Source organism: Schistocerca cancellata, chromosome 11 (genome assembly GCF_023864275.1).
Source record: "Schistocerca cancellata isolate TAMUIC-IGC-003103 chromosome 11, iqSchCanc2.1, whole genome shotgun sequence".
Taxonomy (NCBI): Eukaryota; Metazoa; Arthropoda; class Insecta; order Orthoptera; family Acrididae; genus Schistocerca; species Schistocerca cancellata.
Genome location: NC_064636.1, coordinates 166,245,132 through 166,271,329, shown reverse-complemented (window position 1 = coordinate 166,271,329; position 26,198 = coordinate 166,245,132). Strand labels below are relative to the sequence as shown.

The 26,198-nt window shown below is 41.5% G+C and overlaps 1 protein-coding gene across 1 annotated transcript in view; it reads right to left on the bottom strand.

The window, feature by feature from the left end:
• The window catches only part of LOC126108915 (glycine--tRNA ligase), a 171,028-nt gene that overhangs the window by 64,782 nt on the left and 80,048 nt on the right, over positions 1–26,198 (bottom strand). The window contains exons 6-8 of the mRNA XM_049914277.1: positions 25,059–25,208; positions 16,528–16,690; positions 11,676–11,840 (exon numbers count right to left, since the gene is read on the bottom strand). Of these exons, the coding sequence (XP_049770234.1) occupies positions 11,676–11,840; positions 16,528–16,690; positions 25,059–25,208 (478 nt within the window). The remainder of the gene's footprint in view (positions 1–11,675; positions 11,841–16,527; positions 16,691–25,058; positions 25,209–26,198) is intronic.

Here is a 26,198-nt window from a genome sequence, read left to right as displayed (position 1 = left end):
GATAGTGCCACACAAAACAACAAGCAGTGCAAGCCCCATCCATGAAAAACATGACCACACCATAACACCGCCGCCTCCGAATTATAATATTTGCGCTACACACGCTGGCAGATGACGTTCACTGGGCATTCACGATACCCACACCCTGCCATCGGATCGCCACATTGTTACCGTGATTCCTCACTCCACAAAACTTTTTGCCACTAGTAGGGAAATATTTAAATTTAAAAAGATATACAAATTTGGGTACAAGCAGGATCTGAAGTGGCAGTGAAACCTATTGTATGCATTAGAGCTAACTAATTAATAGTAAAAGAGATTGCTTAGTGTTATGAAAAATATGCTGATAAGTTGTAAGAATGAACTCACCTTGTGTAGCAAGGACTGGCAGTGTAATAGAATTGAACAGTGTTTGTGGTTGAGACGTGAAGGACACGTCCCTGAAGTATTTATAAGGTTGGAGCTGGCCATTATTTTGGTGTTGGGTGTGTGGTGACACACCTACAGGTATTGAGGTTATGAGTTGGAGGCATGAATACGAGCATAGGTACCCTTATGTTAGATGAGACACAGCAGCTCATGGTGTCCTATGGGTTTAAGGAATTAAGCATTACACTCGTCCATAATTACATAATGCACTTTAGTGGTAGGTCGAGAGAGACTACCTGTGATTTCAGCGTCCGATCGAGTGGAAATAGATTGCCACGTGAGCAAACTGATCAGCTGCAATACACTATAGATATGAAATAAATGTGCTATCCTGTAATTAATTTTTTTTCTTCTTTTTCTTTTCCATTTACAATAAAAAAAAATTAAGTAGAGGGTGATGTAGGGAAGCAGCCTACTCACGCTGTATAAAATTCACATCAGTCTTTCCATTTTGTGCCAGCCAGTCTGCTGTAATTAGCTCTGACGTCATAAATGTTGCGCAATACTTTAAAAATCAAGTAAATAACCTGAAACGTTTCTAGCATGTCAGGAGTAATACTAAATCGATGTGCGCTGAATGTCAGTTCAATAACTTTAACCATTTTCGAAATTTGGACGTTTTTCTGTAAAAATCATTGGCACAACATAAAAGAGCTAGAAACTTAAAAATTTGTATTTAGATTCCTTTTGCATAATAATTTAGTAGAAACAGTATTCTGGATCTCACAAATTAAAATTTTTGTTGAAATTCATGATTTTCTGGTTTTTGTCTTAGAAATTAAGGAAGCAAGATAGATTAAGTAGGCTAATAAATAACGCTAGGATGTTTAAATTTAAGTAGAAGGGAGATCCGCTATAATCATAAAGATGTGAGAAGTTTCAACAGAACAACTATAAAACTATAGCTATAGCGTATCTCCAAAGAGCAAGTTCAGAGCTCGTCGACTGCGTGTAGTGTAATTAAATTAATTCTCTCGCCCAAAATATTTGACTGAGCCACATCAGACTTTTATTATGATTACTTACCTGTGTGCTGATTGCACATTTAAATTGAGAGCTTCATCGGCCATCAGCAATGGAAGCAATGATTTATTCGATAACTTAAAGTGGTGCATTACTAGCCCAGCTGTAATAAGTTACTCGAGATACGCGTAACCATGAAATCGTTTTCGAGTGAAGTGTTAATTCTGGGAAGACTTTAATGATCTTCTTCAGTTTGCGTATGTCGTATTTTCACGTGCCGCCGTGGGACAGACATTCTACCAGTATTTAGCGTGGCGTTTGATGAACATTATCATCAAATTATGGCGAGCATTCACTTAAACATTTAATTTGAACAGTTATAGTTGTATCAGCGCATTAGACTCTGAACTGCTCTGTTAGTTGGATTGTGTGGATTCTTTTTGGTCTGTGACTTTCAGAATACAGTGAAAATTTTAGAGAATCGTTTTTGATTATGAATCCCAGACAATCTCCTAATTCCTCAGAGCTATAAGCTATAGCTATAAATGTATTTCTCAGATGAAGTGGGCACTAGGAATTCTAATTACAGGCTTCACGTTTTGCTAATCACTTTCTGGTTGCCAATATTGTAGTTAGAGAGCCAGTGTTGAGAACGGCAAAAGACAGCATAAATAATAGGAACATTTTTATAACAATTAATTCCACCCGCCGCCCCACATATGGTTAATCGGCCGGGGAATGCATTTTTCTACTTTACATTCTACATTTATAAACCAATTAATTCCACCCGCCGCCCCACATATGTTGCATCGGCCGGGAAATAACAAAACATTTTATTCACAAAAATTTTCCACCCGCCGCCCCACACACTGTTCAATCGTCCAATGTTTACACTCCTTAAACCAAGCGAGGCGTCGTTTGGCATTTACTGGTGTGATGTGTGGTTTATGAACAGTTGCTCGACCATGAAATCCAGGTATTTTCACCTCCCACCCACCTGTCACAGTATTTGCAGTGGATCCTGATGTAGTTTGGGATTCCTGTGAGATGGTCTGGATAAATGTCTGCCTATTACTCATTAAGACCCTCTTCAACTGTCAGTCAACAGACGAGGTCGGCCTGTACACTTCTGTGCTGTACATGTCCCTTCACGTTTCCACTTCAGTATCACATCGGAAACAGTGGACATATGGATGTTTAGGAGTGTGGAAATCTCCCATACAAACATTTGACACAAGTGACACCTGATCACTTGATCATGTTCGACGTCCGTGAGTTCCACGAAGTGCCCCATTCTGCTCTCTCACGATATCTAATGACTACCGAGGTTGCTGATATGGACTATCTGGCAGTAGGTGGCAGCACATTGCTCCTAATATGAAAAACCTATGTTTTTGGGGGTGTCGGGATACTTTTGGTCACATAGTGTAGTACATTTGATTTTTTTATGGAAAAATGAAGCATCCATATTGAAGTGGTCAGTGGTGTATTTATTTTTCATACACACTACACTGTGAATAAATGGTGCAAAGTGGCAGTTATTGACAACAACTGTCAAACAACAATGTCAAACTATGTTTCATTGTTGTGAATGAAGAATTATATTTCTATATCTACATCCATACTCTGCAAAGTACATGTTCCTCACAATCCTTATATGAGCGACATGTTGTAGTACGTTCCTGGAGCCATCATTTAAAGCCAGTTCTTGAAACTTTGTTAAGTAGCTTTCTTGGGATAGTTTACATTTGTCTTCAAGATTCTGACAGTTCAGTTCCTTTGGTATCTCTGTGACAATCTCCCACGGATTAAACAAACCTGTGACCCTTGCTGTACACCTTCAATATCCCATGTTAGATCTGTTGTTGTTGTTGTTGTGGTCTTCAGTCCTGAGACTGGTTTGATGCAGCTCTCCATGCTACTCTATCCTGTGCAAGCTTCCTCATCTCCCAGTACCTACTGCAACCTACATCTTTCTGAATCTGCTTAGTGTATTCATCTCTTGGTCTCCCCCTACGATTTTTACCCTCCACGCTGCCCTCCAATACTAAATTGGTGATCCCTTGATGCCTCAGAACATGTCCTACCAACCGATCCCTTCTTATGGTCAAGTTGTGCCATAACTGAGCCTATGGGATCATTCCATTTCATATCCCTACTAAGTGTTACACACAGGTATTTGTACGTGTCGACCGATTCTAACAATGACTCGCTGACATTATAGTCGTAGAGAACTACGTTTCTTCATCGTGTGAAGTACACAATTTTACATTTCTGAACATTTAAACCAAGTTGCCAATCTTTGCGCCACTTTGAAATCGTACCGAGACTGAATATTTATGCAATTTCTTTCAGATAGCACCTCACTATAGATAACTGCATCATCTGCAAAAAGACTTTACTGTTAATATTGACTGCAAGGCCATTAATATGCAACACAAACAACAAGGGTCCCAACTACCTACATACAATGAAAGAAGACCCTAAATATAGGATCTGTGATGAGAGTGAAGAAACTGCACTGCATTGGAGAACAAGAGACATAGAATTTTTCGGACAACTAGACCTGAAGAAATTGTGTCTAACAAAAAACTGGTAAAGGAACTCCTTGCGCTATTTAAAGGCACTGATTGGCTTTACTAGATATACAGGGAGCAATACCGCACAATAAACTCTGTTTCGGTGTGGGCAGTGGCGGGTTAGACCGAAGCTGATTTGGCTTACTTGACAAAATCGATCAATCGAGGGTCCCGACACACATCCCTGGGGAACACCTGCAGTTACTTCTACATCTGACAATGATTCTCCATCTGAGACAACATGCTGCATCCCTCCTATCAAAAAATCCTCAATCCAATCACAAATTTCACTTGATATCCCATATGATCAAACTTCTGACAATGAACATAGATGTGGAACTGAGCCAAATGCTTTTCAGAAATCAAGAAATACTGCGTCTGTCTGTCTCGATCCAAAGCATCTAGTATGTCGTGTGAAAAAAGTGCAAGTTGAGTTTCACATGAGCTATTTTTTTTTGGCGATATCTCAGAATATGTTTTAAGATTCTACAACAAATCCATGGCAAGGATATTGTACAGTAGTTTTGTGGATCATTTCTACTACCCTTCTAGTAGACCAGTGTGATCTATGCCTCTTTCCAACAACTGGGCACTTTTTGTTCGAAGTATCTACAACAGATTATAATTAGAAGAGAGGCTAACTCAGCCGCAAATTCAGTATAGAATCTGACAGATTCCATTGGGCCCTGGAGCTTTGTTCAATTTCAGCTGTTTCTCAACGCCACTGACACTAATACTTATTTCACTCATCTTTTCAGTTGTTCAGGGGTTACATTGGGGCCGTACAACACATTTCTTTCAGTATCTCTCTACCGACAGTCCTATGCTTTGTTTTACAACTGTTATGCAGTAGTCTCTGTTTCTTTACAGTGACTGTGTACCGTGGAGCATCACTCCCATTATGAACTGTTCTATTGGGTACATATCCATCTAGCACATGGTCAACTATTCTTATTTCATGGTCACTTCTCCTCTATGACTGTAACAGCAACTTTGGACTAAGATATAGAACTGGACAGAAAAAATTAAAAATATATAGAGACCTTCACCTCTTTACTCCACTGACAAAATAGGGCAAGAAAATGGTTCAAAACAAGTCACAGTTTTCTCCACAAAGAAAAACAGTCCATACCTTTGAAGAGGATACAACACTGAATACATCAACTTTAGGTGAATCACAAATGTGTTTCACAGTCTCGTGTGGATGATTCATCATTCCACACACACAAAACACGGCATCCTTGAAAACCAGCTCCTCTAAGAACCTTCTCTCTCCAGTTGTCACTGCAATCAATTGCAAAAGTCAGAATGTAGCTCACTGCCTCAATTTCTCGGCACATGTAACAACTGCAGTCAGTATGATTTTATGCTCAGAGCAGGGTGTATATGCAAATAAATATTTATATAAATAAATTCTGGATTCCCAGTTAAAAAATTCACTTTTCCCCGATGAAAATACAGTGTACTGTTGGTGAAAGTACATTTTTCCCATGGTAAGTGACAATATACCTTACTCCAGTGCTGTAAACACTTATTGATCCTTTGAGTGGTAAAGATTTTGTACAGTGGCATAGAGCATGACATTTTAGCATATGAAAGCTGCAAAAAGCAATAAGTTTTGGAAAGATTTTTGATGTGAGGCGAAATGTGCGCTGCATATTTTTGTATTATGGAGATATTAACAGAAAATCTACCAAATACAGCATGGTAGCTTCCAAATCGTCCGCAGTTCATGGCCTTGTAGTGTTCTTGCTTCCCACGCACCGGGTCCCGGGTTCGATTCCCGGCGAGCTCAGGGATTTCCCCTGCTTCGAGATGATTGGGTGGTGTTGTGTCATCATCATCATCATCATCATCATCATCATCATCATCATCCAAATCACTAAAACGGAGATTCCAGTGCTATCAGCCAATCACAGCTCATGTTATGTGATCTTGCTAGCTAATAACGACATATATTCAGAGCATAGGATGTGTGATGTAGTCAGTCAATACTGAAATCATGTTAAGGTGTGCGAATGCACATATATAAAAAGACTAATGCTTTACATTAATATATGTATACAATAGCTACAAGAAAAGCTAAGCTTTCACTTATAATATTTGTCAACAAAAATTTTTTGCTGCTTTTTCAGAGTGTGTGTTAGGCACAATCCCAAGAACACAGCTTAAATTGAAGCAGCTGAATATTTCTGACAAGCACGATAATAAATTTTACTGCTGTGTAATGAAAATTTTATGAATAGTAATTATGTTTTTTGCAGTCATTACTGCATAATTTGTTATCTATGAGAGAAATAAAGTAAATATGAAAAACTACTCTTCAAGCTCAATTTGTTTTAGCATGTGTTTACCTTTAACACATATCAAACACGCGTGTGTGTGTGTAAAATTTTAAGGAACTGTATAAAAGGCTGGTCTTCTGTGCCCAAGTTTTTTCTAAGTGGCTGGTCCTCAAACTGTTAAGTCTTGAATGATTTTCAAACACTTCATGATTTAAGAAATTTTTTGGATGAGATTCTAACAACCTGTAATTTAAGAAATTCATCACTCATGCTCACACATAGCATAATTCATTTTGTGTAAAAAGAAATTTGCTTTGAAAGTAATGCTTCTCAAACTATCATTTGCAACACGTTCTCACAATCTATTAGAAGTGTAAACAGTTGCAATGTCTCACTCATCAAAAGCAGTTTGCTGTTACGGAGTATTGCACAGTCTTCATCGTAAAGCCTCTGACGCAGTTTAGTATCAGCAGATGCTTGTGTGTGCACAGTGTTTCATTATTGTAAGCGTTGCATTTTCTTTGCAGCTAAAGTTTTATTTTGGTGTTCTTCTCTTGTTTGTTTTATTGCTGTTGTAGAGGGCTAAAGGAAATTTTTTTGTTACAGTATCAGTTCTTACTAGTGAAAATTAGAAAATTTACCTGAAAACCAAACTAATGTAAAATTGTTGGAATCCTAAATAATTAGTGGTTTTTTCTGATGAAAAAAGTTCAGGCTTTTTTCCAGATGAAAAAATTCCCGGGTTTTTCCCTGATTTCCCAGTTGTCCCATGACATGAACATCGTGTCAGACACTTGTGCAGAATGCACCAGACTCAACTCCAGTACCTGCAATTCACTCTGTAATGTCTCTTGCAGCGGTCTCTCCGCGATATTTTCAGAAATTTTATAAATTATATAACTCAGTACATATCTCGAAATATCTCTTCTTATCTTACTGATTCCTAAGCTTTAATATATGATGATTATCAATGGAAAGTAGTTTTAAGCCCTATTAGTCCTTGGAGCGTGCATTTACTCTGTGGAATAGCTTCTCTGCTATCTATGTTTTCTCTTATGAAAAGAATGAAGGGGATCTTGCCGATTAGCCGTGAAAGCAGGAGGATGTATATGTATGTATTGTTGAGCTAGTCACCATCTTGATGAGATTCTGTATGAGAAGGAATTTGATACATGAACTAAACTAAAGTAAGTGTGTTCGCGTATTATTTAACTGATAATTATTGACAGTGTCTGCTTACTACGCTGTGTTGCACGGGATCAGTGGGGAACGTCTGATTTACACTGGACAAACCTGCCGTTTTGTACGCTCAAGATATCCAGTTTATTACTTTCAATAAATGGGCTAACACAGTCTTACCAGCAGATCTCCCATCTTCCCCATGTGATCACTGAAAGTTAATAATTATTACAAATGTTTTCAGGAGATCGACTGACAATTTTCGTCGCACCGAGACTTCGAAATTGCTTCACTGCCTTATGGAATTTAAGTTAAGCTCAATTTAATCAGGATAAAACAGTATTGAACTGTGTGAATGTGACAAGCCTGCTTTGTGAATGAAAATTCCCTTAATATACGCATGTTTTTACTATCCTGATCAGTGAAGCTAAATCAGGCCGGTGTGAGAGAGGTTTTTTAAATTTTAGATCTCACAAAAAAAATATTACAACTCCTCACATGCGTCGTAAATTTCTTTATGCTCCTGACAAAAAATTCCCAAAAACATTCACCTCCTCTGCTGCTGTCAGTCCCAGCCGCTCTGTCTTCTTCCCACCAAGTAAGCAGCCAGTCTCCCTAATGTGTTGCACCACCCACAGATTGTTTTGTCTTTTTACCCGATATCTCGTACACAATTGTCGCCAAACTGCCACGACTGAGTCTTTTAAGGTGCATCGACACGATGCCATTTCTTGCTGTTCAGCTTTGCACAGGCAAATAGATTTTGTACAGTGCAACTATGTGTGCACATCTGTGCATGTGTGACTTCCTGGAAATGGAGGTCACCAAAAGTGGGAAATTTTGCACTTTTTAGTAAATGACAGTCAGCTGGGGACCACGTGCTCGATTCCGTAGTGTATTGACTTCATCCTGTGAAGCAGTTTGTGCACTACAATACATGTCGACTCCAGAAGAAGCACACTTAAATTTATGTATAATTAGCGACAAGGAATACTCGAATAAAAATTTGAGATGTGTTGCCCTGGGTGTCAAGTATTAGATAAAAAGACTACAAATATATTACTGTAAAGAATAAGATACTACTAGTTTCAAAGCAGGAAAGTAGAAAATAATATGCCACCAGAACTTTATAAAAAAGTGTATGTGAAATCTGCGGACAAATATTTGTGCTACGGCAACATAACAACACAAAAACTGAGGAGCCCGACATCTGAACAAAACAAATTATACGATACATGTAGCTCCTCAACAAACTACTAGAAATAGAAATCAAGACATCGATGATGATGATGATGATAGTAATGATAATACAAAATTGGAAAAAACAACTGCCATGTATGAAAACCCCAAATTTGCCAAGTCCAAGAACATTAAGTGATACATAATCTTTCATGATTAATACTGCATAAACGACATTTTTTAATAAAATAAAATACAAATACCGCACTGAAAATTAATGAACCTTCACATAACAACGAAGAATCTGTAAGTGTTCTCGGGTGAGACGTCAGATGTCGTGAAATTTACACAACATTTCAGCGCGGTGCAACTGACTGATGACGCCTACAGGTGCGGCGAATGTACTGCTGAGGCTGTGACCGAAGCCTCCTATTTTTGACAGTCTGAGAAGAAATCGCACAGGTGTGAACGCACCAAATTGGTGACCAGCAGTACAAGTATGGCGATCGGTGGCAAGAGAGACGGCACCACAACGAATTACCACGCATTGTCGTCAGTTGTATCACGTGCTGCCATCAGTGACCCCAGTGCACTGTGTCAGGATCCCCTCCCCTTCCAAAATGTGTGTCAGCACTGGCACGTGTCCATCCTCGCCACTGTCGACCGAACGCCTGTCTCCACCGCAGCGTCACACCCAGTAGAACCGCCACTACTGCTTTGTGGTCGCTGTGATTTTCACACGGCCAGTGCCGGATCCCGTGGTTCCGAGTCGGTATCCAGTGTCCCTGTTAAGATTAGTCTAGCAGCAAATTTCCACCACTTTTTTAATAACAGTCTCCCAGCACAAAGTTGTCGGCCAGAGAATTTTGGTATTTTTGTACTCATTACTGTGTCCTGTACTGAGACAATGCTCAGTCACTGCAGATTTCTGTGGCCAGTCCAGACACGTGTGTCGTCAAAATTCTAACGTCTGTCCTCCGCGGTACAACTCTGTCCAAAGTACGATGTCCCGCAGTTACAGGGAATCTTGGAGGTGCCGGGCCTTCTTAAAGTGAGCCTAAGAGAACTCTCGAGTTTTGTTGTTGGATGAAAGATACACTTAGCTTTATGTTTCTCCAATAATCTTCTAATTTTCAAAGAGACATTGCTGACATACGGCAAGATCACCATTCCTCTTTGTTCTTCAGGTTCTTCCAACTCCTCACTTTGATTAGCACGTGCCGAAGTGAAAGGCACGGCAAATCTCCTGTTTGTACCATCCGTTCTCTAAAAGATTCCCATAGCTGCAGGACGTCACACATCGGATAAACTTGTCACACCACCGAGGACAGATTAGTCGAACATCGACGACAGACGTGTCTGGACCGGCCAGAGAAATCTGCAGCGGCCAAACATTGTCTCAGTACAAGACACAATTTTTTTTTTGTCACCAGTCTACTGACTGGTTTGATGCGGCCCGCCACGAATTCCTTTCCTGTGCTAACCTCTTCATCTCAGAGTAGCACTTGCAACCTACGTCCTCAATTATTTGCTTGACGTATTCCTATCTCTGTCTTCCTCTACAGTTTTTGCCCTCTACAGCTCCCTCTAGTACCACAGAAGTCATTCCCTCACGTCTTAGCAGATGTCCTATCATCCTGTCCCTTCTCCTTATCAGTGTTTTCCACATATTCCTTTCCTCTCCGATTCTGCATAGAACCTCCTCATTCCTTACCTTATCAGTCCACCTAATTTTCAACAATCGTCTATAGCACCACATCTCAAATGCTTCAATTCTCTTCTGTTCCGGTTTCCCCACAGTCCACGTTTCACTACCATACAATGCTGTACTCCAGACATACATCCTCAGAAATTTCTTCCTCAAATTAAGGCCGGTATTTGATATTAGTAGACTTCTCTCGGTCAGAAATGCCTCTTTTGCCATAGCGAGTCTGCTTTTGATGTCCTCGTTGCTCCGTCCGTCATTGGTTATTTTACTGCCTAGACACAATAGGGAGTACAAAAACACCAACATTCTCTTGCCGGCATCTTTGTGCTGGGAGAGCATTATTAAAGAAGTGGTGGGAACTTGCAGCTCGACTGATCAACTTGACAGTGGCATACTGACTCGGCACGGCACAGGACCCATCGCTGGTCACGTTATAATCACAGTGACAACAAACCAGAACTGTCAATTGTATGACAGACGATGCTGCAGTGGCGACACATACGTCTGACTGACAATGGCGGAGATGGGCACACACCAGTGTGGACAGGTATTTCAGACGGTGGCTCCCGACGGAGGGTGCCGGGGCGAGCGACGGTAGTGCACTACGACTGAAGCCACTACACACGCGTTCGTCATCTGAGAGGTGGCGTCGCCGTCTCTCTCGCAACCGATCAGCATATCTGCAGTATCGGTCATCGAATTTGGTAAATTCGTGCCTGTGGGGTTTCTTCTCAGACTGTCGTAAATAGGAAGCTACGGTCACAGCCTCAGCACGGCGTGTGCCGCAACTGAAAATGTCTGTCGGCTGCACCGATGTACTATTGTGGAAATTTCACGACTACATCTGACATCTCACCCGAGAACCACAAAACACAACTCGTCTGTCGGGAAGCCTCGAGCGACACAGATTGAGAACCTCCCTTCCTTATCTACAGTCACTTTCGCGTTTTCTTTTTCTGTTGCCTTTTCGTCTAAATACAGCTCGAGCTACCGAGCAAAGACGATGATCCAGAGCAGACTGCTCGTGCAACGAGGCAATTCGTGGACACAATAAATACCCCCGTGTACACGTGTTCTTTCCACAAATTTCTGTGGGCACTCTTATTGCCGTGCCACTGTGATTGTGCACGAGGAAAGAGGCATAGTGTGGACATAACTTTATAAAATACGTTTCGACACGCACACCCCTAACCGTGCACTTTAAAATTGGAGAGTGCTCTATCTAATGACGCGCACCATTTTTCTGTACGACTCGCAGGTCTTGTACAGGAATCTTCTGAAATCCTGAAGGTACTTACAAACGATCTAGAGTCTCAGTTACCATTACAGAGTAGCAGGTATGCGGTTACTCACGTAGGACGTGAGCAGCTCGGCGTCCCAACAGTCGCGGGCGTAGTGGGCCATCTCGTTGGCCATGTGCTGACGGAACCGCAGCCGGCGGCGGTCCACGCCCACTCGCTCCAGGAACAGCTGAATGCGTGCCAGGAAGTAGCCCAGTGTCTCGTTCGCCACCAGGCCCTGTGGCAAAACGGATCTGTCTCAGTCTCGTGTACGCACGTAGAGAAAACCTGACCAAATTGAGGTAAGTGATTGAATGATGTTACAGGTTTCTAGAATTGATGTCCTCCTCTGATTGGTGTGTAACAAATTTACATACGACATATAATACACAATTGTTAGCATAAATTATGAAACACACAAAAGTAGCATTCCTGCACAAAGGAGACAAATTTTGTGTAGGTTGGAAAAACAGTAGTGCAGTACACAACTGTCGTGGTCTCCAGTCCGAAGACTGGTGCACCTCTCCCACTAGTCCGTCCCGTGAGAGTCTCTCCGTCTCTGCATTAAGTACGGCAACCGACATACATTTGGAAGTGCTTACTGTATTCACGCCTTCGTCTTTCTATCCCTGAACCTTACCTCCACCACCAAACTGGCATTTCCTCAACGGTTCATTGTAACAATACGAGTGAAGATAGATGTAACAGAACTCGAATAGCGTATTTGCCTCTATTGGTTACGGCACAGAGATCGATCTTTCGGTCTTGTCTGTATATTTATATATAATATTGCACGAATAAAGGTTGGGCGAGTGTAAAGCTATCGTTAAAAACGCACGCCGCACGATTTGTTACAATTTGGTCGGTCATAGTAATAATAACACGGTTTCGAATACAATTAAAATATGACGGCGATACCTGTTTAGTGTTATTGGAAATAATATGTAGTAAATTAATGAGTCAGGTAGCCGATCCTATAAGAAGAGGTAAAACTGGGCATATTAAGGCATTTTGCTTTATATCTACGAAGCCGATGATACGGCGTCATTTTTTGTTTACTCTTAGAAATAAACAAGTAAAGAAATGCTAATTGTGCATAGTGAAAAAATATAGAGGTGAGTTTTAAATAACTACGGTATACAATCAGAGTAACAAAAGGAGAATTAGTTACACAAAATCGTGGATAGCGAAGTGTGGTCATTAAATTGAGTACACCTACAGGGCAGTCAATTCCAGGATAAATCTATATGTATCTCACGAGGTACGTGGTATTGAGACTGGTTTTTTTTTTTTTTTTTTTTTAATTAATTATATCGCAGAGAGCGGGCTCCGATTTATGAAAAGGAGAAAAACGTTAACTTGTACACAAACCTTTAATAGTAGCAGACCGGAGAGAAAATTGTCTTACACCTAACATACATTCGTGGAGGGCAGTGGCTAAACCATTATCATTGACTGTTGGTGTCGAGCAACCAAAACTGTTCATCAAAGGGTTTCGATGGAACTTGGGAGTTAGGGTTCAGGCACTCGCATATACTCCACATCAGGGTGTGAACGAGTGCCGAATGTGAAATAAAACTGAGAACAAAGTTACTTTAAATAAAACAGAAGAAACAAGAAAGTTTCGTCGTATCTGTTATTATTCCATAAACTGTAACATTTCTTATCATTGTACGAAGCCTTTATAGACGATCTTTATGACGATTTGCTTCGAAGGGATCTCGTTACGAGTTAAGTTTTGTGGACCTGGTCAAGAGGGGGTAGTTTGTAGATCCTAACTACTGCAGCTATTCTGGAATCAGGTGCTACCGTGACCGTCGTGTGTTGTCAATGACTTGAGGTTACCATATATCACGCTCTAAGACCGACGCGCCTTCCCGTTTGCTATAACGGTGCCTCACGGCAACAACAACGCCAGCAACGAAGCGAGATACGGTAGATGATTACATGTCCTATCAACCGTTCCCTTCTCTTAGTCAGATTGTGCCACAAAATTCGTGTCACCTCCGTTACTTTCAGTACCTATTCGTTAGTTATTTGATCTACCCACTCAAATCTTCAGCATTCTTCTGTAGTGCCATAATTTGAAAGCTTCAATTCTCTTCTCATCTGACCTGTTCCCATTAATCAACACGCTCGTGACTGAAATGTGACTCAAAGTGAGAGAGAATTGACGAAAACTAAAGGAAAGAAAAGGTATAAGAATCACAGAGTGCATTCAGTACAGAGTATACGCATATTTCCTTGCTTCAAACTTCAAACAGGATTTTGCAATCTTTGTAAATGTTGCAGGAGGTGATCCACCCTTGCAGAACGAGTGAAACGTTCTGCACGTCTCGTCACCTCGTGCTGTCAAGGTAGTCCACTCGCGAAGCTTCAGAGGCAACTGAGGCCGCCGAGCATTGGGGTGGACACGACAAAAAACACACACACAACTTTGCTTCCCAATACAGGGTGTTTAAAAACAGTGCGACACATTCATACGAGAGTTAAAGAGGTAGTATTCGTCAAAACTAGAAGAAAAGTTCTATAATTATAAGTCTGGAAGCCTACTGCCTTTTGAGATATGGGCCATTTTTCTATTGACAAGTCTTGTATAGTATCGGGTGGTGTAAGCTGTTACAAGAAATAGCACAATAAATTACTAGAATAGAGGGTGTTTGGAAGAAATAGCACAGCAATTTTCTAAAATAGAGGCTGTTCGGAAATTCCCATTAAAAGGGGAGAATTGTAAAGGGGAGTGAATACATAATATTTTGAATAGGAATCCACGTCCAGAACATCATCCGACAACGCTGCCGAGTGTCAAAGTTATAGATGCCGGCACCTATAAATGTATATGCAGCGTAGTTCTGTGATGATCTACAAACTTTCAAGGATGATACAGACAGATAAATGCATCCCCTAAAGGCAGCGTCACTGTACCAGAAATGAACGAGTCTGAAGTTACAAGAGGAAATCATTCTGATACTTCTGACACTGGAATACATGTACTGGTACCATTTTTGCTAAGAACGTAGGGTACGCAACTTCCAGAGGCAATAGTATGGACGAAAATAAGAAAAAAGTGTCTAGCAAACAGGGGCGTCTAAAATGCATACCTGAGGAGCTATAACCACTTCTTCATCTTTGTTACTGGAAAAAAAAAAAAAAAAAAAAAAAAAAAAAAAAAAAAAAAAAAAAAAAACCCTCGTCTATTAAACAAGTGTTCATAGCTCTTAAGGTATGCTTTTTAGAGCCCACATTTACTACACAAATTTCCTTGTTTTGATACACACTACCACCACTGAAAGTTGCCAGCCATACAGTATTAGTAGCAACAGTACTGGTACACGCATTCCACCTTCAGAAGTACCACAACGGTTTTCGCTTATAACTTGACCTCAAGCTGATACATTTTCCCCCTCTCCATTATCCTCTAAAGCTTTTCCGGGCATAATGTAATTGGTTAGGTAAACAATCTACTCACCAAGTGGTGGCAGGAGAACATACATATGAATGGCATTACGGTTTGTAAACTTGAATACCTTTTTTGTGTGTGTTCTCCTGCCATCACTTGGAGAGTAGATTTTTTATCTATTCAATTACATTTATCCTTGAAAGTTTTGTAACACCATCACGCAGTCACCCTGCAAACACATTTATTTACAGGTGCCGGTGCCCATTACCTCGACATTCTGTAGCATCATCGGCTGATGTTTCCGAACATTGGTTCCTACTGAAAATAATATACACTCACTCCCCTTTACAAGTCCGTGTGTGTGAAGAAAAAACCACATGCCGTGTACCACGTATTTCTGTGCAATGACACAGCAGCGCTATCAGAGAGGTGACCGTGGCTTACGCACGACAGTGCACCACATTATTTTTGACAGATTCGGCACCACGTTTAACAGGTGACAGATCATTCGAGGTGATCCGGTAGTGCGGTCTCCCTATTCACTGTACTTGCAGCTGTTGAATTTTTGCATACGGGGACATTTAAGCCTCAACTGTCAATAATTTTCCAATTTTTCTGTACGATATTGGGGGCTAGCTTTATTCGAAAATTAAAATTAGAATAGTTACGAGGATCGTATTAAAGTGGGAGTTGACAAATAACAGCCCAAAGGCCACGTGCGGCCCACCGAAACAGTCAGAAAAATTGGCCACGTAAAAGGCAGAGACCATTTGTCAGCTAGTATAGTGATGGTCGCTATTTCTTGGGAGTCCCAAGGAATAATCCAGATAGATTACTTGGGAAAAGGCAGAGCCGTAACTGGATCCTACCATTCTTCATTGTCGGATCATTTGAAACGAGCGTTGGCTGAAAACAGACCGAGGCTGGCACACAAAAATGTGTTCTTCCACCAGGATAATGCGCCACCATCCCACACATCAGCAATAACAACGGCACAGGTGCACGTACTGGACTTCGAACCGGTTCCTCATTCGTCCTATTCACCAGACTTCTTCCTGTTTCCTAATTTAAAACTTTGGCTTGCTGGGAAGAAATTTTCATCAAATGAGGATGTGACACTTACAGTCAACAAGTACTTTGCAGAGTTTTAGACAGAACCTATTTTTCCGACCGGACGAAAAAGGTGGAGGATCGCTCGACTGAGACTATATCCCTGAAAGGAGACTGTCGAGAACTGAGATGATTTTTTTACGAAACAAACATTTTTTTCTTACTTATTTACCAGACTTATCAAACCACCCTCATATTATATGGGAATTAATGGTTAGTGAAATGATGATAATGTGTATGAGGAAGAGAGAGAGAACAAGAATTGAGTACTGATGTAAACTTTGTATTACTGTTTCATTGGCAGATTGAAAGTTTATAACCTTACCATCTAATTGTACATCAGTTTACTTATGGAACAAAATGTACATTTACTCTAACCCGTGTACACGGCTCACGGAGATACTCCGCACCGTACCTCGTCGACGGCCCTGCCGATGGAGTAGGCAGACGCGGAGCGTCCTTCCATCTGGTCACAGGCCGAGTAGAGCAGGAGCTCCGTGTCACGGACGCCGGAGAACTTGGGGTGCCGCTTGTCCGACGGGTCGCAGAAGTGCTCAATTTCTGCCATTGTGAACTCCCTGGAAGCCGAGGTGCAGAAAAGGTACTGTACTAGGGCACAGAATGTGTTACTGTGTTAACTACTATATAAAGCCAGTAATAATTAAATACACGGTTGTCCGTAGCTGCCTCAGAGTCTAAAACAAAAATATGTGGATAAACAGGAGATTAAAGTCGAGTAGGAGTAGACACGAGAGGGAGACAACTGGTGAGGCTATGTGACCGACACGGTGGCCATTTTGGAAGCCACCCTCTCGGACGCAACTTAATTTTAAATGGAAAGGGGTTTGTGGGACACGTGAAACAAATAGAGAATTACACAAGAAGAACAATGGTGCCTTTCATTTGAGCACAGCTCTATTCACTCTCGAGTTACGACTGATTTTTCTCCCTTACGGGTGGCACGAACGCCGACTGCTTTAACACGAGACAAATCCTACAGACACAACGACAGCCACTGCTATTCTGGTATCGTCCGGTAAGAGTCAGACACAGTACTTGGTGCATATTACAGGAAACCAGTGTCAGCCACACACTGATAACAAGAATTTTGCTTACAAAATGCAAACATTGCAACATCTCACTGAAACCGTCCAAATCTCCCGGTTCAGTTTTCAGAATGAGGGACACGCAAGATGGATGAAAACTGTTGCTTCCATTCTGAACGGATTACAGAGGAAGTGAATTTCTATGTGAACGGAGAAGTAAATAAACAGAATCACAAATACTGGTCACGCACTGACCCCCACACTCGACCGATCCGTCAGAGGAAGTCGGAACGTCAAACGTGACAGTTCTCATATTCTAGGGTCTTTCTCCAGTCGTGATAAATTAACAGCAGCACATTATCTGCAGTCATCAGACAGAGATGTGCTGCTATCACTGCTGTCTGAAAACGGGACATTTCTAATTTTCTTTCAGCAAGATGGTGCCTCTCCTCATTATTAGCTAGCTGCCCGAGCATAACAGGATATCCAGTTTTCCAGGGACGGGCAGGTCGAACAGCTCTGGCGGAGTGGCCACCACGTTCCCCAGGTTAACTCCGTCAGGTTTCTAACAATCAGAGCGTGCAAAGGCAATCGTGTATGCAGTGATCAGAAACCTCCCACACCTTAAGGAGTGGGCCGTTAACGATTATTCTCGCATACTGGGACGAGAGTAGGTTAAAGTTCATCACGAACGGGTGAAGTGGATTACAAAAATCTTAAGACGCATTTACACAGGCTATATTTTACGCCAACGTGTAGCCGCAATAGTGTCGCTGTCAACAGAGCTGCAACGTGGCTGCAATACACGGCAATAACGCGGGACGACCGGCAGTACTGTCGACGGATCGGGCCGTCGCAGGTAGTCACCGAGAGTTGCCACTGTCGTCCACCGAGAAGGGCGGCAGTGTTCTCAGTAGTTGCAGGCAGACGGCGCAGGTGCGTACAGGTAAGTGGAGAGTTATCCCGACAGACGTCGACCACCTCGGCAATTACGTATCTAACTCTTTCGCCACTTACGTGAAAGTTGTAGTGGTCGTGTAACACCTATACAGAGCGACAGAAGGAACGAGTGATGACAAAAGAGGGGGAAATTAACGTTCTCGCCGCTGTCGCACCCGACGTCGGAAGTCGGGCTAGTGTACCGTGCGATCTCCACCGACGTAACTCCTATCTCTATCGCACCCCTCTCCGTCGAGTGCCGCGTGGGAACTATTACGAGAATCGTGTTAACTTCTGCAGGTGGGCATTAAGATGCGACACTCCCAATTTATCGTGCATCTCGTTTCGTAACGTAGCCACAGTCGCCAATCGTGAACAGGTAAACTGTCGAAACGTGCACTATCGACCTGTCGACAATCCCCATTTGTTTCGTAAGGAGGTGCGTCGGCACCCACAGAGTGTAAACGTGTGGTGCGAGGTGATTAACCGTCAGCTGATACGCCCGTCTTTTACAGATAGAACACCGAAGGTGTACTAGTATCGCAGCCTCCTAACGGACTGTCTTCCACAGATGCCAGAAGACGTGCACTTCTCTGCACACTACGAGAAACCTGTGGTACTTACGTGACGGTTGTCCAGCCCGTAGTGCACTAGGTATTACAGAATGTCTTCACGAATTTTTTCCAAATTGTCGGACCGGATTCAGAGGACCCCTACCTCGGCCGCCCCGTTCCCCGGACTCGAGCCCTGTCGACATTTTTCTGTGGGGAAAGTTGAAAGATGCTGACTGAATAGACGTACCGACTGCACCTGACGATACGCAATGGCGTATTACTGAAGCCCGCCGAGACGTCTTCACTGAAATGCTAGCACATCTGCAGCAGTCGTTCCGTCCCAACTGGAAGCACGTATTGCCGCTGGTGGTGGTCGTTTCGATCACAAGCTGTGACGGTCAATTGTCTTGTTACTGGACGTGATCCACATAACTAGTGTACGAAGTTGTGTCAGTCTCCAGTGTGTGCTACCACAGGTATTGTACAAGTGCCTGTATAGGAACTTTTCAAAATACAATATCTCGTTAATGACGCACACTAGAATCCTGCAAAAATACCACTGCCTTTCTAATGTACACTACTTTTAGTCTGTTAATGTCAATAGGCTTGTTCCATTTAAGAAGTGTTTGTTTGCATAAAAAAATACAGTTTCTAAGTATTATTACAACCTGTCGATTGGCTAACAGTAGGAACCGTCGACTACCAATCCATTCCGAGAGAACCGCACATCGATAGCACTTTCTATTTCTGCAGTATTTGCGGTGCAACTTTCAGGTAATTCACCCCGTGTCAAGGGTGCAAACAGTGTCACATCTCGACAAGGGCCTCGTACCCGAGACGTCGAAGGCAGAGTTCACACTCTATACCCACTGCTCGTCCTGTTGGCAACGCTGCCACTGCAACACGAGATTGTTCCGTACTCTACACTGGTCTGTCCAGTGTTAGGGTGTGGGGAAACGCCAGAGACTCACTTGTCGCAATGCAGTAAAGGATCCAGAACTGAGCTCTGAAGACTCTTCTAGACTCATCTGCTACAGGAGCAGACGGACATCCCGCTCCTATAGAACAGATTATAGATCGTCGTGAGGTCCTCCTGTGAGAAAATGGGGCTATCCCTCAACTGGCTCATCCCTAAAGTGGGCCACCGACCACATCGCGGGCCGACCACATGTCGGTCTGACGTGCTGTCAGAATAATTTTTTTCCAGAAGACACAGGAAATCGAGACGCTGCCAGAGGCCAATTCCTATAGATATAATTTTTTTTTCTTCCGTACTCCGACATTCTACTCGTCACCGAGAATTGCAACTCTAATCGTTTATGTATCCACCAACGGTGTGCACACGTTTCAAGTTACACTGACATCCGACCGTGTCTTCTAAGTGCTCCACCTTCACTAGACTGGCAATCACCGGTGTCACTGAAGTTAGCACTCTAGACTCGCAACACGGTGGCGAGAAAGAGGATGTGTAAATAGCTGTTTATTTAATGATACAACAGTTGTAAGAAATGGGGAGAAATTGATATAACTACTTTACCTTTAGAGTTTTGACACACTGGTCAATACGTGTGTCATGTCGGCTGTGATTTTTCGACACATCAGGTGGAAGATAAAAGGGAAAGATCGTGTCTCAGTACAAGCATATCTAGAAACATCTTACGGATTTTTGCTTTTGTACTGTACATAAGCCTAAATAATTATGTTACAGTTTGTCTTATCTAAACACTGTCAGTGTTTAAATATTTAATGTACAATAAATGTCAAGGGGTGTAATAAATCTAGTATTAACAGACATAACTTAATAAAGAGTTTTGAACCTGTTTTTATCAAATTTTGCTTTTCTTCAAATACTATGGTCGTTATGAAAGTGCCCCTGTAAATAGAACACACTATTTGTCATCGATAGTAAGTTACCCATTTAGTGTTCTTACAGAAACCACAAGCTGCTTTAAATGTGTGTGTGTGTGTGTGTGTGTGTGTGTGTGTGTGTGTGTGTGTGTGTGTATCTAATTTATTGCAAATTTTGTAACACAATTCTCCGATGTATGTGTTAAACTCAATTAGTAAACATAATTCATTTGCTCAACTTGTTTACAACACTCTGCAAAACTTACTGCATTATTTCGTTTCATAAAATCGTAGTACTACTACACACAAACTTCTCGATACCCCCATATTATCTCACCTTTGCCAGTATAGTAATGTATGTCTACAAGCACGCTCAAGTTCCTCAGGTGCAGTCGGTAGCTCACAAATTGCAATGCCAGAGGTCAGTTTCCGATGTCTTTTCCACACTCACCACCGTACAGTTAGGTCCTTCGTGGTGAGACTAGTTAGAGTATAACCCCGCTTTTATGTTCCCGGAACTGACGTTTTCCTGGCATTTCCGACATTTTTTTTATCAGTCCCATCAATTGCCTATGCCCATAATGTTAATTTGCACCCACATTTGCATCAACATATTTATAATTTTCCCACAATTTACGCATTACGAAAAAAACGTCTGTGGACAAAAAAATGACAATGGCACGATATTGGCTGTCCAGTAGTTTACAAATATTACACGATTAAGTTTCTTGACAATGGGGCACCCTACTCAGCAGATTTGAACTGGTAAACGTGTAAAAGTAGGAATAATTCGTGCCGTATCTCCTGCTGCTGCCGCCGAGGTCTACTTGGCGTGGTAGTTGATGGGAGTAACTAGGTTTATTCGAATGAAGATAACGTGACCAATCACAACCATTTCCAAACTGCTATTATGCAAATGCAGTTTCGCAAGTGCTGTGATCGTCGTGACACCTTTGTTGAATCGTATTTAGCGTGCTTCGATGTACGGCCGCTCAGAGCACTAGTTGACACCGTCATTCACTTCTGAGTTGCTCAAACGTTTTTAGTGTAAACACATAGCCTGTTACGTATTTTATTCGTGCAGAGCAAAACACGTTTTGAGAATTTATTCCGATTACCAAGTGCAGTATTTACGTAGGTATTTTATGTGATGTTACATACACAACCAATGTGAGTGATAGTTTGCATATGTGTGTGTGGTTTTCTACATAACTGATGAGTACATGATAACCTCTAAAAGATGAATACAGTGCAAGAGACACAGAATCGCACATATTCAAACACTACACAAAATACTTATGTACATTCATGAATGACAGCAGCAAGCTTTCAAAAATAGCGATTATGACATATGAAATTGAGTCGAAAGTTCCTACTTCCCTGACAGTTATCAGTTCCAGTTACATCAGTGGAAAATCCAGGATGGATTGTATTGTTACATTCCATCCTGGATTCTCCATTGTTTAATTGTTACATTCCAGTTACATCAGTGGTTTTTGTTAGATAATAAACCTTCATTAGATAATAAACAAGTCCCTGACAAGTCTTTTGATGACTTATGTATATATATCATTCATAAAATGCCAGGGGGTATCCTGTACGTAACTTTTACAGCTTAAAATGTTATTTTCCACATTTTACACCATTTTTTTTTTTTTTTTTTTTTTAAGTCCCTTGAAAAGTATAAAAGCGGAGTTTCACTGTACTTGACAACTACATGCTGTGTCTACCTCACCAGCTCCTCAGAGCGCAAGTGCACACCATCTCTGGAAGAGGCTACCCTGCAATCTACGCAGAATTAAATGCCTCGTCGGTTTTGAGAAGCTGAAACACTTACTTCTGTCAATACCATAAAATTTCCCCAATGATTAACTTGTATGGCCAGTTTCCCCTTTATCAAATAGAAAAGCAAACACATTCATCTTCTCACAGTTACACTTATTTCTCATGCCTCTTTCTTCCCTATTACCATAATAGTGTGTTTTATCATGCTTCTCTTTTTCTCCTCCCTCCCTTCTCATGTGCACTGCTCCCAACCTTCATAGTTCAGAACTATCTGCCCGTATCACGGCTCCATTCTTGTACTTACGAACAAACAAACTGTGCTACCTTATTTTGTCTTTGTGCACAGTACTAACTACTAACTGCTTATAATTTTGTATGTTAGATGTAACTTATGTTTATCATAATAATAATAATAATAATAATAATAGTGCAAAACATGTGGAATGCCTAGTTATGTGTAAGAGTGCACCCCACGGACCTATCCTGCCACAATAAATACATACTAATAAACAACAACTAAATTCCTGATGTGATTTTGATAAAATTTGGTACTGAGACAGCTCGAATGCTGAGGAACAACATAGGTTACTCGAGAAAGTGTGTAGTACAACATATTTTACGATTTGAAGAATATAACGTGAAATATGGAGCAATAATTACTCTTTGAAAAAATTCTTTACTCTTTGCCTTCTGAACTTTCTCATACTTGTGAAAATGCTTTCATTGTTTGATACGTTCTACATAATGTTATTTACTGTAATGAATACAATGTTTGTACAATCCTCTACACATTTAATACCCATTTCCATACTCACATCAGTCACAAGCCCGTGTTTTAGACACTGAGCATTCAATGTGGACAACTCGTAGTCGTGTAGTTAGTGTTGCTGTTTCAGGACCGTGGCATCCCGGGCTCAACTGCCGCCTGGGTCTTCCCCCCCCCCCCTCTCTCTACGATTCATACCTGGATATGCGTGTTGCCCTCATCATCACTGTATTGTCATCAACATGCAAGTCACCGAAGTGTTGTCAAATAATAAGACTTACACAGAGCTCCTAAACATCCCATCCGAGGTCTCCCACACAATAAAGCCGTACGAACATTTCATTTCATTTTACCGATACGCGAGCACAGCCGTAGGTAACAATTAGAATATGATGCTTATAAAATCCTCAACATATTTAATTATGTGCCAGTCCATACTTCTATACTAATACCACAAATGTGAAACTAACTCTGCCTTTCAAGTTTCCACAACTGAACCGCACAACCGATATCTGTGAAATTTGCCACACGACAGCTCAAACGCTGATGAAGAAGATAGGCTACTTTACAAAGTGTGTAGTACAAGATATTTACTGATTTTAAGAATATTATGCAAATTAAGGAAAAATATTTACTCTCTGAAAAAGCTATTTACTCTTTCAATTTTGAACTTTATTGTATTTGTGAAAATGCTTTTACTGGTTGATATGTTCTATATAATATGAGTCAACGTATTCAATACAATGCTTATCCAATTCTCAATGGATTCAATCCATACTTCCATACTAATACCAGTATTATTAATTGCTAAAGTAACTCACTCTGTTACGTTTTCACAGCTCTACTGCTGAACCGATTCAGGTGGTAATCGGTACGGAAATTGCTTGAACTCTGACGAAGACTGTGGACTTTAGAAAGTTGTCCTGAATATTATTAGTATTCTAAATACGGTATACTCGAGTGGCACGCAAAGTGATAATCACGACTCTTAGTGTCGACAGATGATTCTGCGATAGTGCAAATGCAACGTTATTGCCCGTGTGGTTTTCAATACTGAGTCCCTACACCACCTGGCATAGCTGGAGAGTTCTGGTGCACATACAGCAATACAATTGGACGGTAAGCCTACAAACTGTATTTAAAATTATTACTATAAGCCTCACATACTTTAAGTCCGATAAGCGCTCAGTTCTAACAGAGCTCGATGTGCAAAAGTTACTCAAATTCGAGAAATCTCACAGCAATCTCACATCCACTGGAGCTCAGACGGAAAACATCAATCAGCCTCGGGACCTACATAGACATTAGAACAGTCACACGCCCGTCGCAGTTTAGATGCGGAGAACCGTGCGACATATACAAGACTCTCCAAGACTCACAATGGTGATGCCATTTAATGGCCGTGTGACAAACAGAGTGTCATACCTTTAGGTGTGGAATGTGGGAGCATTTTGGTGAGGCTTCATTTAATTGTGATCTAATAGCTCACTATTTTAATCATAAACTAGTCATAGGCAGATGGATCAAAAATGTAGGCACCATTAAGTATTGAAATGGGAGGGAGAAATGTCTGGAACATGGTGCTCTGGTGGCAAAATCTCACATTCAGTAATATGTGAGCCAGAGAAACCTCTAAAAACACTACTTCTGCACGTTTGTAATGAATTGAAGCATTTTAAAATTTCATTAGAAAACATAATGCATCCTTTCAGATTTGATATACAGCAAAATAATACAAACACATTCATTACTTACTTGTACCTACATGCTGGCACTGCATACATTTTTTATACATATATTTCTACAGCACTATATACACAGGCACCTCATAAAATAACTAGCTCGCTTACTCACTGTCACTCACAGTAACAAAACTACCGACACACAAGGGAAGTGGCAGGTAACAACTTGTAAATATATAAAATCGGGCAGTACAGTATGACAAACTGGTGGGGCAGGAGGAGCCCACAAATTCACAGCCCACCTGTCCAGAGCTCCCAGCACTCACCTGACACGTATGAGCCCAGAGCGCGGAGATATCTCGTTGCGGAAAGCGTTGCCGATCTGTGCCGCGGCAAAAGGGAGGCGGCCCTGGTTGAACTCCAGCAGCCGCTTGAAGTTGACGAAGATGCCCTGCGCAGTTTCCGGCCTCAGGAACCTGAAACACGAAGCAGATGTCGCCCTCGCAATGTAGTGAACCCCCACAGTTCTCCGAGGCTGACAGAAAGGAGAGAAGTACAATAATGTGAGAGGGGGAAGACTATTTATTTTCTACCGGCAGGCAGCTCACAAATTTCCTGCATACATCCGGGCAATAAAAACTGAAATGTAATAAAGAGTTATCCTAGATAACATTTGAGTCGTCAATGTTAACATCTTAAATCTCCCGATGACAAACGGTCATACATTTTTAAATTCGTACACCGTCAGTTTGCTGTATCGTCAGCAACAACTGCAGTCCATAAACACAGCACAAAAGGTAAGAAAATATTTGTGCTTACGAGGGAACCTCCCCATCGCACCCCTCTCAGATTTAGTTACGAGTTTGCACAGTGGATAGGCCTTGAAAAACTGAACACAGATTAATCGAGAAAACGGGAAGAAGTTGTGTGTAACTATGAAAAAATAAGCAAAATATACAAACTGAATAGTGCGTGCTCAAGATAGGCAACGTTGAGGAGTGTGTGAGCTCAGGAGCGCCGTGGTCACGTGGTTAGTGTGAGCAGCTGCGAAACGAGAGGTCTTCGGTCCAAGTCTTCCCTCGAATGAAAAGTTTACTTTCTTTATTTTCGCAAAGTTATGATCTGTCCGTTTGTTCATTGACGTCTCTGTTCACTGTAAGAAGTTTAGTGTCTGTGTTTTGCGACCGCACCGCAAAACTGTGCGATTAGTAGACGAAAGGACGTGCCTCTCCAATGGGAACCGTAAACATTTGATCACAAGGTCACAGGTCGACCGATTCCTCCACAGGAAAACACGTCCGATATATTCTATACGACACCGGTGACGGCATGTGCGTCACGTGACAGGAATATGTTGTCGACCCTCCTAACTTGTACACTTGGCGAATGGGTAAAAAGATTCTTCTACCTTGCCCGATTTAGGTTTTCTTGTAGATGTGATAATCACTCCCAAAAATGTGATGAAA